At 37.7% G+C, this 13,339-nt stretch overlaps 1 protein-coding gene across 8 annotated transcripts in view; it reads left to right on the forward strand.

The window, feature by feature from the left end:
* The window catches only part of WDPCP (WD repeat containing planar cell polarity effector), a 155,815-nt gene that overhangs the window by 69,505 nt on the left and 72,971 nt on the right, over positions 1 to 13,339 (forward strand). For all 8 annotated transcript variants that reach the window (XR_011149651.1, XM_069009099.1, XM_069009100.1 and 5 more), the window contains exons 11-12: positions 6,624 to 7,233; positions 11,295 to 11,483. Coding sequence is in view for 7 of the 8 variants with exons in the window: in XM_069009099.1 (XP_068865200.1) it covers positions 6,624 to 7,233; positions 11,295 to 11,483 (799 nt within the window). In the remaining variant the exon portion in view is untranslated. The remainder of the gene's footprint in view (positions 1 to 6,623; positions 7,234 to 11,294; positions 11,484 to 13,339) is intronic.

Genomic DNA, 13,339 nt, shown 5'->3' on the forward strand with positions numbered 1-13,339 from the left:
TGTCTGTTTTAATGCTGAGATCTTCAGATTAAATTTTTTTTCCTGTATATATCAATAAGTACCAAGCACTATTCCAGGGCTATGGAAAACTTAGTCGTATATGAGTAACAAACTGTCTTGCTGGTTGTCAATTAGGCTGTTCCATGAACTCAGCTCTTCGATGCTCAGGAAGGCTCAAGTCACTCTGCCTATATACTTAGCCTGTATAACCATGATGTGTCACCCATGGCACTGTTTGCTTGAGGTTTTTGTTTGATTTCTGTGGCATTCCTTATGGGCAGGAGGTAAATTCCTGTGCATGGATGAGAGAATGTCATAACCCAGCTCTAGAATTAGCATCAACACCCAGTCTGCATTTAACTGAGGTGCATTTTTCCCCTACAGTCTTGGAGGGGAACTTTAGCTTAACACCTTTAACTTCTGAAGGTCATTTAATAGCTTATACATGAGAAAAAGCATAGTTAGCATTTCTAAAGAGCTTGTAAACAGTTACTCTCTAGGTCAGATACCACAAAAATACAGTGCTTCTGTAATCATGCTTATTTTTCTCTCTTTGCCTCTAATCCCTTGCCATTTGTAGTGTTCCACACATATAGATTTGAAATAAAAAGTGGACATGCCATTGTTATTCATGAAGGTAAATCCATGTTTATCCTATTTGACTAGTAATATTAATTTACTCCCAGTAAAAGATTATTGTCAACAGAAGAAGAATGAGAAGCGTGAACTTGCTCAGTTTAGAGCATTTATCAAAAAGAAGTGTAGTGAAGTAATACCACCAACATTTTACTTGAAAATAGTAGTATCAGTTGGATAAAATAGCATCATTATCTAGAATTAGGAGAAAAACAGAAATTGCTGAATAACAAGACCATGAGGAGCTGTTTGGCATGTTGGGTTTATGAATCCAAGCCCAAGGAAATGAGTGGGTGCTCCCCGCAGCCATCACCTCAGTGCTGACCTACAGAAACCACAAAACAACCTGCCAGCTGCTGCCATTCCTGTTGCTGGGGCAGGGCAAAGGCAAATGGGCACTTACTTGATACTACTTCCTGCCTGGAAGAATTTTCTGAGTGATCCTGGCTGCCCACCAGCAGAGTGCTTATTAGGATGAGGACAGGAATAGCTCTGGGATGAGACAACTCAACCCCTCATCATGATCATCACCTGTAACTACACGTTCTGTGTTGGGATGATTCACACCACACATGGGAGTGTTTGGGATATTGTGTACTTCAGCAGCTTTTCGATTCAGGGAAGGAAATACATTTTACTTTTTAAACACACCATAAATTTGATTTGAATTTTGCCATGTGGCATTATATTTTAGCACTTACTACTGTTAAGGCTACAGTAACCCCTATTCTTCTACAAACAGAAATAACTTTTTCCTTGCAAATCTTGACTTATTTTACTGATTTTTTTTTTTTTTTTGAGATCAGTGTTTCCTGTGTTGAATTCTGTGAGGTGGTGAATGGTGAAGAATTGTCCCTTGCTGAAATAAAAGTGCTTTTCTCTTTAGCATGTGACCTTGCTTTGGTGTGCAATGTTGCTGCAGAAGTATTTGTCTGTTGGACATTTGTCTGCTTTCCTGTGTGCATGGGTTTCCCCCAGTAAACTCACCCATTCTCTAATATATTTATTTAATTATTAGGGTTTTGTTTGGTTTATTTGTTTGGGGTTTGTTAGGTTTTTTAACGTTAAAGTACCAACGATCAAAGAATGTTATTTAAATTGTCTCCCTGTGGAGATAATGCTGGCATTTTGATTTCAAAACCAGAAGAGGAATCTTCCAGAAATTATTTCAAACAATTTGCTATGAATGAATAGGATCTGATGTGAAATCATCTTTGGATTAAATGCTCTGGGAGAAAGTCGTGTTAAAATCAACATGAACTTTATTCTGCAAACACAAATTAACAGGAGGTGCTGATGCCAGGGCTCAGTTCGTGTAGCACTTTGCATTTGTCTTCACCATTCTTATTTTCACTCCATTTAGTGCTAGTGGGAATGACTGAAATTATACTTCAATCTTGTGGAAAAAATAATTTCCCTGAGAGAGAATATTATTTTTCTTTCTCCCAAGAGATAATATTTAATAGTTATTGCTTTCACATTGTGCCTCGGATTTGTGAAATAAGCACAGCAGATCTTTTCTGTGTAAGCTGTCCTACAGTTACTGGAGTGCTCAGAAAAACATCTACCCTGTGTGTCTGAATGGCTGAAATACCTCTCACACACACACAGCAAAGAATGTGAAATCCTCAGTTTCACATTGGGTTAGAAGTTCAATGAATAATACAGGATAAAGATGATGATGATAAATTTTGAAAGAAAATAAGAATAAGTGTTGACTGGAGATCTAAATAATAAGATTGCATGTAGGTCTGTAGATACAATGCAGCCAAATAAGTAACCTAGAGTAGGAGCCTTTCATTTTTATTTAGAAATGTTTCAAAGTAGGGGTTTTTTCTTCTTTCATCTTCACTGTGCCATATTTAAAACTATTTTACTCTGGTGTACACCACACTTCCCGCTTCACATTTCTAATTAAAATGTTTGTTGCTATTTGGAACCTCACTTTGTGAAATTAAATAAACACTTTTTTAACATCCATAAAATAAATCAAACATTTTTTTCTCGTCTGAAAGACACGCCATTCAGTCACAGCAAGCTTATTTCTCTGTTTCTTTTGTTTTCTTTTTTTCATCTGCCTGGTAAGCTAATTTTCTGCTGAAGAACTACTGGTTAAAACTCTTACTTGTTTTGCTATGTGGACTTTATCCTTTCCCAGCACTGTATGCAAAATACTTCAATTTTAATTGTTCAAAGATTTTCACTGAGAAGAGTGATGCTGCCCACACAAGCTAGCACTATTATTTCTCTCAAACATAAAATGAAAGAGAGTGTTTTAAATAGCATATCAGGCCTCTTATTTACAGAGATTAACAGATTCCTTTACTTGGATTATTATGATTCCTGGCTCTAGGATTCGAGAACCTGGCAAATGTAGCATCCCTCATCCTGCTGATGAGCCGATGCAGAATCCAGGCCAGTACTGCAAGGGGAAAACAATATAAATGTGCAGTAGTGGTGCATGACTGCTACATTATAAAGAAAATATGTATAAATTACATGGACAGTATTTAAATGCATGTACTTTATTTTTGTAGCATTCATGTCATAAAACTTCTAAAATTTTAATTATTTATGTATTTATTTTAGCAAAAATAATTGGTTTTACTTCATACAAAATACTTCCAGAAATCTTTTCTTGAAATCCAAGGCTAAGTGCTTAGTCCAAGATTTATGGGAAGTGTTTAACATTGAATGGACCCTACAGCCTGCCATGTGGTATTACAGCTCTGTCTTTTCAGATCCACTGCCCTGTCCCGTCCTCCACAAATCTGACATTTGTTCCACCCTTTTCTGAGGAAACTCCTCCAGCTTTTGTTTTCCCATCCCATACAAATGTTTTGTTAAAATGTTTTGATGTCACATTTCAGGGTTCCAGAGAACTGCTGCTCGTCAGGAAGGAATCTCAGCAGATTCCTTTAAATGGAATGCTAAAGCACGATATGCACTATATTTACTACCATGTGGCTACTTACAGATAGAAAAACAATTGGCAAATACCATCTTCTTGGGGAAAAAAAAAAGTTTGATTGTTAGACTTCTTATCTTTCAAAAACATTATACTAGCATTATTAACATTTCTGTAGTTGTGTGTCTCTCTGCTTTAGTTTTCCAGTTAGTGGCATGAAGAATGAATAATAAAACTAATTTCTGACAGAGAAACCCAAATCTTCCCTCTCAGATGGAAGAGAATATTCTTTTTTCCCCTTCAGAATGCTGAATACCAGATACATTCAGCAGAACTGGAAGGCAGAATGAAGAGGTCTCTTGGCTTGGTTCTCTTCCTGCAAGAGGCACTGATGCATGAGAAGCAGCTTATCTGTTCCAATCTACGGAGAAATGTTTCTCTTGTTTTCAGCCAGAATATGAACAGCAGTGTCTAGAAAGGTTTCCTTTAAGCCTTATGTATTTAAACATTATGCCAAAACCTAGTTTTGAAAGACAACAAAGAGTTTCTGTCCTTGCAGGAACTTTTTCCTAGTTTAGAATTGAGTTATATACAGCAACCAGACCTACCCTAGACTTCATTTCAAGGGTTTGCTCTCAAAATTATGTGAAGCTAGGAAGCTTCTCGTCTCAAGACTCATTAGATTAGTCTTCCAAAATGCAGGATTTTACTTCCTTTGAAATTCAAGGTAGTGATCATCATTTTGTCTTTTGCTCTAGGAAGGCGGGACAACATTACGAATTGGGTGCAGTTTACTTGCTGACTCTCAAACAATCATATGGAAACATTTATTTTTCTGTGACTGTTTCCATCGCTGTTTTCCTCCAGTCACTTCTATGCAGTTGTAAAACCCGTGTTTCACATATTTTCTTCTCTATTGCTGTAACCTTCAAGGCCAGTCTCTCTTCAGAATTTAATAGTGCTTTCAAGCTCTCACCTCTCATATGCATGATTATTGTGTAGGTCTTCATGACTTTCCAGTAGCTTTTGAAGAGTTGTCCAGAGAAAAATACTGGTTTGGGTCAAAATATGTAGCAGAATAATGCAGTACTTTGAAACCTGCCACAGGAAGACAGAAATCTGAGTCCCAGAGGGCCTCAAGGCTCATTTCACTGAAGTTATGGAAGCTTTGAAGACTTGCTTGGGCAAGATTTCTGTTTCACACATTTGAAAGGGAGCTACCTGGGTGTCTGTACATACTCTTAGGGAAAACTGCAGAACAAACAGTAACACTTCACTTTGTCTTTATTTGGGGTTAGAGAGCTCTGTGGTCACAGTAATACTTTGTCCACAATTACCTCTTTTAGGAGTTTCCTTGCCATGCACTTTAACACCCTAACATGCTTCAGCAGCTCTAACATCTGCAGAGTAGTCACTGCAATGTTTTGTGGGCATAAAATGATTACTTGCAGAGGCTAAGGCATTGGTGAGGGAATGGTTGAGGTGAGAAAATGTTTTTCAGACTATAATAGTAATGTAATCTTTTATTTCCTCTTTGATACATATTTTCATGGATCTCTGTTGAGATTGGCTGATGTGGTTTTCACAGGTTGGACTCATTGGCTCATCTAAAAGTAGCAAAGATTTTTGTGTTAATTGTCATCTGGTTTCCAGCCAGAGAATTGTAATAATCCTTTTTTTCTTTCTTTTGAATGAGAAACCCTTTTGCTGACAGAATAAGTAAAGTGTCAGAACAAAATATCCTATCAGTCCGATCAACATCCCAAAAAGCTTGTTTATAAATTTATCAGCTACTTTAGAAGTAATGGGTGGTATGCCAAAAAACAATCTGAATTTCTTATTCTCCTTTACAGGACGAAAGGCTAAATTGCATGTTCAGTTGGTCTTGTGATCTGTGGAAATCAAATTTTAATTTCTCTACCATTATGTGTGCCTTTCTATTTTCAACCTGAAATTTTTAGATTTCCTTCCTCACCCTCTCTCTACCTTTTAATCACATTTTTTACCCTTTCTGTGCTTTCATACCACCTGGACTCAAGGGGCTTCCAAAAGTTGTGGCAGGTCAGCAGCTTTAATTTACAGTGTGGAGATTGTTGTGGGAATACCTGAGGGCAGGTTCGGCTCAGGTTCACATTTTCCTTTCAGTCTTTATTTCTGCATGAACAAACACCAGCAAGTTTCTGACTGACTTCCACTACTCTCATTCTTCTAAAGACACAGGTTTTCTCTCTATTTTTTATGAAATAGCTTTTCATAAGCTCATCTGTAACTTAATTACAGCTGGTTTTTCTTCCATGGTTTCCCTGCTCAAATCCTGTACAACAGCTCTCATTCAAACCTGTTTATCATAGTACATGAATCTTCAGCCGTCTCCACTGCTGCCTCCACCACTTAAGGGTACTTCCCATGTTTCCACACTACAGATTCTTGCTGTTTGCCAGCTGCTGTCTTTTTATCACATTCTGCCTTTGTGTTCCTCCTCCCTTTAACTATCAAGTACCCCATAATGGTTCCCCCTTTTCTGCTATCACAAATTCATTTTTTCTGCATCTAAAACTGTATGGCACTGAAGAACATCTACCACCTACTCATTTGGCAATGTATAGCAGGTGCTGTTTTAACCTGCAATTGTTTCTACCACTACAGTGTAATATTTTCTGTTACCATGGCCCAGAGCAAATGATCAAAAATGCTCGATGCTCAGAGTAACTTACTGTAGATTTTCCCTGGAATTTTGGGATTTTGACCCCACCCCCCTTGTGAATAGTTAGTTGTTCTTTTCTATCAGTCATCTGCTCCTTTCTCCTCTTACCATCACTGTTAGGACCATGCCCTCTTTTATCTTCTGTTCTGCTAACCTGTTACATTGGTCCAGACAAACGAATATGACTCAAACTCTATTGCAGGGTTCTTTTTAATCAAATGAATTAACCTTTTCAACGTTCAAAGAGTAGATTTCAGAGCTCCGTCTCGAGAATGCCTGTTTGTGACTGACCCACACGAAAGCGCATTTGCAGCAGTCTATTTTTAAGAGTAAATCACTACAAATGAGTACCAAAAGGCTTTGGATTTTTGCCAGGTGCTGAGCTATGTCCGCACGGAGTGGGACCCCCTCGATGCCAGGTTCAGCTCTCTCCAGCCCGAGCAGGTGCTGACGGTGGAGCACTCGGTGTCCTCAGCCAAGGAGCCCATGGCCGACAGCTGCGTCTACAAGTGTGTCCGGAACAGAATCCAGTGCACCACCGTCACCAGGATCCCGCTGCGAGCCAGGGCCATCAGCTGCTGCAGAGATGTGACAGAAGACAAACTGGTGCTGGGCTGTGAAGACTCGTCAGTAGTTCTGTACGAAGCCTACAACCAAGTGACTCTGTTGGCCCAAGCAGAGCTGCTCCCTGCTGTAATAACCTACCACCCCTCCGGAGCCGTGCTGGTGGTCGGCAGCTCTCAAGGGGAGCTGCAGCTTTTTGACACAGCACTGTCTCCAATTAAAATTCAGCTCTTGGCACAGGACTATTCACCTGAGGCAACTCTGCAATTCAGTAAACACTGTGAAGTGCCCACCAGCCTCATCCAGATCCAGTGGGCTGCTCCACCAGTTGCATTTCCCAACCCCGACAGCATGGATATTCACGACCTTTTGATGGTTAGATTTGACAAAGGACCCTTGGGAGTACTTCACTTTAAACTTGGTAAGTTACCAAGCACATCTGTTGAACCTTGAGCTGTCAAAGAAACATCTGTACCCCATAAGGTTTGGAACATCCTAATTTTAGATATATGAGACCATAGTCTTGAAAGCAAATTGTTCCAAAGATACTTGAAGATACCAAGGAGTTCTTTATGCTTCACAATAACTTTATACCTTTTCATACGGGGTCTGACAGAATAGGACCCTGATCTGCTGTCTGATCAGCATCCCATAATATTCCTCAGTACTTCAATAAAGCATAACAATTTTTCATCTGGAAAATTCATTTAATCTGTGGCATATAATTTTAGGAATTGTATTCATTCTGTAGTAATAACCCTTACAAGTTAAATTAAGCTATATTTAATAATGAAATAGTAATGCTATTTTCTTTACCAAATTTTTTTTTGCATGTATAATGTATATTTGTCCAATATTCTGTTCTTCCTGGCTTCAGTACATGAAATTGCACCTTTTCTTCCTTTGAAGACTTTCCACAGAAGAAGGATGATTTTCATAACCTTCAGAGCAGTTTGGTCTCTCAATTAATTTGCAAGGACTTGTGAATAGAAGAAGTAATAATGCTAATTTTAGAATTTATATAACACTTCTCATTTTAGGTGTAAATAGACTTTAAAAGAGTAAAACTACGACTAACTTCCTTTTACAAGCAGAAAAACAAGAAGCAGTAAAGGAAAGCTAAATGGCTTTCCAAGAGTTACACAGTGGCTGAATTAAGAATAAAACCCCTGCAGTGGCTCATCAGTGAGAACTGTATTCATTTCATTCAAGTCAGGCAAGTTACAGTGGTGCGAGCCCATTGTGAGAGCTAAAAAAACAATCATGCTTAAACCCTCTGACTCCCAAGCCTGTGTTTCAGCAGGGCAGACAGCCATCCTGGAAAATTTCAGCATTTTGCCCATTGTCTGTCCAAGAAAACAGGGTTACTTCTGTAGATCTTTATGGGAGTTTTTAATGATTCTTTTGTATAAAGCTATTGAGATTAGGAAGAAACCTCTTTTATAAAAAAAATCAAAAACAAAAACAGCACTCCAAAAGACTCAAAATAACAACCTGGGTGATAGTAAGATTTGAAAACCTACTTTATTTCTTTACTTAATGAGACATACATGTACTTCTGTGGGGAAAAATCTTTCTAAAATTACCACAGACCTGAAAATTTGAAAGACTGAATTAAAAAATTTAACCAAGTGTTCCACTGCAAAAAGGATGTTAGCAACAAAAAAATATTAGATGGACTTACAGTTGTCTGCTTTCTAAAACGCTGATCCAGAATATTGCTATTATCTAAAAAAACTATTTAAAAACCCATTTACAGGTTACCATTTATTTTGTGCTTATTCGCTGTGTTAAGTTCAATGACAGGTTTAATAGTTACAGAGTACCCCAGAACACTAATTATAACAGCTATTTGATGTTTTTCTGCATGTTGGCCATTTTACAAAAAACCAAACCCTCTAAATTATCTCTGTCCTGATTTGGCTGGGATGGAGTTGAGCAAGAGGCACTCTACCCACCTCTACCTTGCTTTTCTTCAGTCCTCCCCGGTGAGGTTTTCTCACAACAGCTTTCCACAAAGCACAGCTTTCCCCTTGCTATCTTTAGCACATTTATGTTCTTACCAAGGCAAGCAGGCTCTCAGTACAGGGATTTAGAGGCCTTTCCTGCTAATTGCCAGCTTGTAAACTTAATTGGACTGTCTCCCTGGGCACCGTTCCTAAATCAATTAGGCAGTGAGTTGGCTGTCACCTCTTTTTCCCAAGCAGGTTGCCTGGAAGCGCACCACCCAGGAGAAGTCAAGCATCCAAATGGGAAGATGTTGACCTCTACAGCTGAAAGTTATCACATTTTAAAATTCATTCTGTATAATTACTGTAAAATCTCTTCTAGGAAGAAGGCAAAGCTCTCTCCCTTCTTCCCTCTCTCCCTCCTTGTAGTCCACCGTGCAAAAATACGCTGCTCTCTATTTCATCCTGGTGTTCAGCTTTACACCTCATCTCCTCCATTTGCCACAATGCCATGGGAACACTGGTGGTTAGTGAGTCCCTCTTCACAGTCTCAGCAGTTTTTAGGTTTCTGCTGTTTAACAAATAAGGCAGAATAAATAAATAAATAAATAAATTAAATGCATTAATAAATTATAGCAAAAATTTAGGAGCTCATGACAACAAGACTCAGACAAGTTTTCAGGACTGAAAGAAAATCCATAAGCAATACATGGTTTGGAATTGTTTCCCACAGAAGTCTGTTAAGAAACTGTCTCAGTGAGAATAGGCAAATATGTTTTTAACTTCCAGCTACATTATGGTTTTGGACCATCGTTCTGTGAATCTCCATTGTGCTGTCTATGCAGATTTATTTCAGGAAAAAGTCATATTAAATATACCCTCAAACACCAATGACAAATATTTTTGGTGTCTAATGCCAGACTCATTTCAAAAAGCGGCTTCTTGTCATTGATGTCAGATCTCAGATAATGCCAAACATGGTACTGGTGCCAGTGGTTCAGAATTGCTGGCCTCTAAAGGCATTTTAAATATATTATTATATTTAGTTAACATGAAAATAAATATTTTCATCTTCACTGAGAGGTTAATGTGGAGATTGCCCAGCTCCTGTAATACTTTAAAAACACTAAACATTTAGGTAGGAAGAATAAAGTCTTCCATAACTACTAAATATTAACAAGTGAAACATCTGTTACCCAGTGTCCATAGGCTTTAATACATACAAATATCAGGTGAAATATGATAGAGAGCCTTTCTTTAATTATGCCAAAAAAAAAAAAGTACTTCCCTGTTACAAATATGTAAGGCTTTTCCCCAAAAATATCAGTTCTGTATATGCAAGTTCTCAGCAGGTTACTTCTTCTCAAGCTATAGTCAGATGTTTCCTCCACTTTTTTTTTTTCTCACTTCTTATTTTGCATCACAGTGTTCACATTCTTGAAAGTTTTGTGAGGTAGGTTTTATATATAACAGGTCTGCTTTTCTCTGTTATCAGGCTTTGTTTTCCCCAGCCAGTTCTATGGTTTTAATACCAGTGTCGAAATCCAGCTTGTTTCCTTTCTCATCAGAACTTTTTCCATATGTTTAGTTTCAACAAACAACATCAGAATATAAATTGAGAAAATTTAAAAAAACAACTATGTTTTTATTTAAACAGAGAGAAACAGTAAATTTATTCTGGTCTCTTTCTAATATTTGGAGGAGTACTGATAAAAATACTCTATCAGGGCAACCCAAAGTGAGGAGAACTTGCTAAAATGCCACACGTGGCCTATGCCTATGATCATGTGGTTAGTCAGAGACAATAAAGAACATTACTTCCTGCAGCTTTTCAGTCATCTTTTCTGTTTAGAAGCTGACATCTACAAGTCAAGAAACATTCTTGTGGTAAACTTGTTCTTGGTTTCATGTGCAACTTGTTCTTGGTTTCAAAGGTCTGTAATATTAAGATGTCGATAACTTCCATGGTATCCCCACAGAAAAAATGCTCCACTTAGAGAATATTGCAAAGCTAGAAGGAAGTTCCAGAGCAGCTGCAATGTGGAGAGTAATTGAGTCAGAATTGCTTTGAGGCTGGAGCTGCTCTACACTTGTATGCATAGATACATCTGTGGGAGACAAATGCTGGGGTTTAGTGTTGTCCAGCAGTACTTCCTACAGGAGGGAGATGCTGTGAAAGTGAATTTATTGCCTACCTTACAATAGTGATAAACTGCAAATAAACTTGTTCTACTTTGTCTAAGCTGAACTTCATTTCGTGATGTTGTCACCTGTGACTTTTGGCTACATTCATTCAACATCCATGTATGAAGTTCACTGATGATTTTTGTCTGCTGTCCAGCACCCTCAGTCTAAGTATACCAAAATAGTAAGGTGCTCTCTCATATAAAAATTTGATACTGAAACCCATCAACTTAATTTTCAATTATAGCAATTATTTTTAACTGTGCTGGAAAGGAGTCAGCTACTGTTTTACATACTCTGTGTAGAAGTATAAACCCATTATCTCTGGTTGTAATATTTCTTGTTAAAGGTGTGATCACAAGAGGACAACTGGGCCCTGTGGAAATCATCCACCAGTACATTCGTTATGATGAGATACAGGAGGCAATTAATGTCCTGAGCACCATGAACTGGAACACGATGGGTCAGCAGTGCTTTATCTGCCTGAGTGCCATTTGCAACCACCTCCTTAAACAAAAGCTTACACCAGACAGAGAAGGTAAGAGACTGTTTATATTTCTAATGCATTTTTGTGGTGTCTTGGTAATTCACGTGTGGATTATGACAATATATTTATTGACTGTATAAAGAGACATCCAGACAGTCAGCCAGATTATGGTGCCTCATAACCACATGTCATTGTAGACAAGTCATTTCAATAAAATCTGGACCAATGTGTTGACTACATTTTAGTTTGTATCAATAGTGATAATAAAATAATGCATATTATCATATATATATACTATAGGCATTTCTTAATATATATAGCACTAACATTATTAACTAGTAACTATAGCACTGTTGTTATTCATTACATTCTGTAAATTTAGCTTATGTTACAGACAAGTGTTAGTTAATACAGGATTGAAATGTTTGTGCTATATTCATGCTGAGACACCACCAACTTAAGGAGGGATGTTTTCCTGCAACGGGGACAAGAGATTTTAGTATGTTTTTTAAGGTGCTTTCAAAGGGTCATTCTTTCATTACAAGATGCAAAGGCCTTGAATACACTATCCTCTGCTGCCTCCTTTAGGATTAAAGCATTTGTCCTCACTGTAATCTAGCCCCCTGCAGCAGTAGCTAGGGTCCCTCAGAAGAAATTACGAGTTTTAGGTTTAGCCCCATCTCTGCTGAAGCGTGGTGTGGTGCCTTCCTCTTGATTTGCTGTCTATCTTGAAACTCAATAGACTTCAAGATTTTGAGTGCCTTGATTTAGTGAAAGTGTTATCTTCCAGTCTAGCAGGCAGACAGCTGGAGACCAGGCATCTTTTGTGGCAAAAGAGAATACTTAGGATTCTGGTGTGTTTGATGATAGAAAAACTCCAAGGTGTCCCACATGGCTGCCAAGCCATCAGTTATCCTATTTTGTGGGGTCTGATTAAAAAAAATCTCTGTGTTGCAAACATGTCATATATACTCTAAATAAAACATGCTTTGAAAAGGACCTGTGAAAAGGGCTGACTACGAAACTCTTCTAAAAATATTATAAACAGATGTCTGTGTGTTTCCCCCATGCAGCTCCTTAACACTGTTGACAGCAGAAAGAATTTTATTCCATCCAGGAGCTATTCTATCTAAGTCTAACAAATTTGGCATGGTAATTTGTTTTCTTTTTTATTAACAAAACCCAGTGGGACCTTTTATTTATAGTAATGGGGCCGTTATCTTTGAGATCTTTATCCTGCCTTCAACATCAAGCTGGGCTATTTAATGAATGTATAACTGTGCTAGTAGTTACTCATATTCCATGTTGGTTGAAATATTTCAGAAGTACAAAACATGCTGTCAAGAAAACAGCAATGGCAAGAGACTATGCCTTGTTTTTCTATTTTAATCTAAATTGACTGGTGCTTTGAAAGAAAATACCTTTAAAGTTCGACTTATCTTACTATCTAGATTGGAGATAACATGAAACTAATTTACTGACAGTTTGCCTGTGTAACTAACACAGTACTATTAGCACATTTAGTGCTATCAAGCCTAATAAAATCAAATGTAACTATGCTTGGAAGTAAAGAAACATTATCACTAAATACAAAAATTCCTAGTTCAAACAAACATTAGTAATGGCAAATCAGTGAGATTCTGTCTGCCTAATGAGACAATAGGTCATATTTTGCTTTTAAAACAACATAAATATACAGCAAATACATATATAGCAAATTCTCCCTTTTCTGCCCATAAGACCTCATACTACATTGTTAACTCTCAAGCAAAAGTTGAAGGGCATAAATATTATTGATCATTTAATTTCCTTTCAGCTAAGCATGTGGGACATAGAAGTATACTGTATGTTTACTTGTATTGTTTATAGTTTTGTATTAAAAACATAGAAAAATGCCTAAGAGCTTG

The sequence above is a fragment of the Aphelocoma coerulescens genome, chromosome 3 (genome assembly GCF_041296385.1).
Source record: "Aphelocoma coerulescens isolate FSJ_1873_10779 chromosome 3, UR_Acoe_1.0, whole genome shotgun sequence".
Lineage (NCBI taxonomy): Eukaryota > Metazoa > Chordata > Aves > Passeriformes > Corvidae > Aphelocoma > Aphelocoma coerulescens.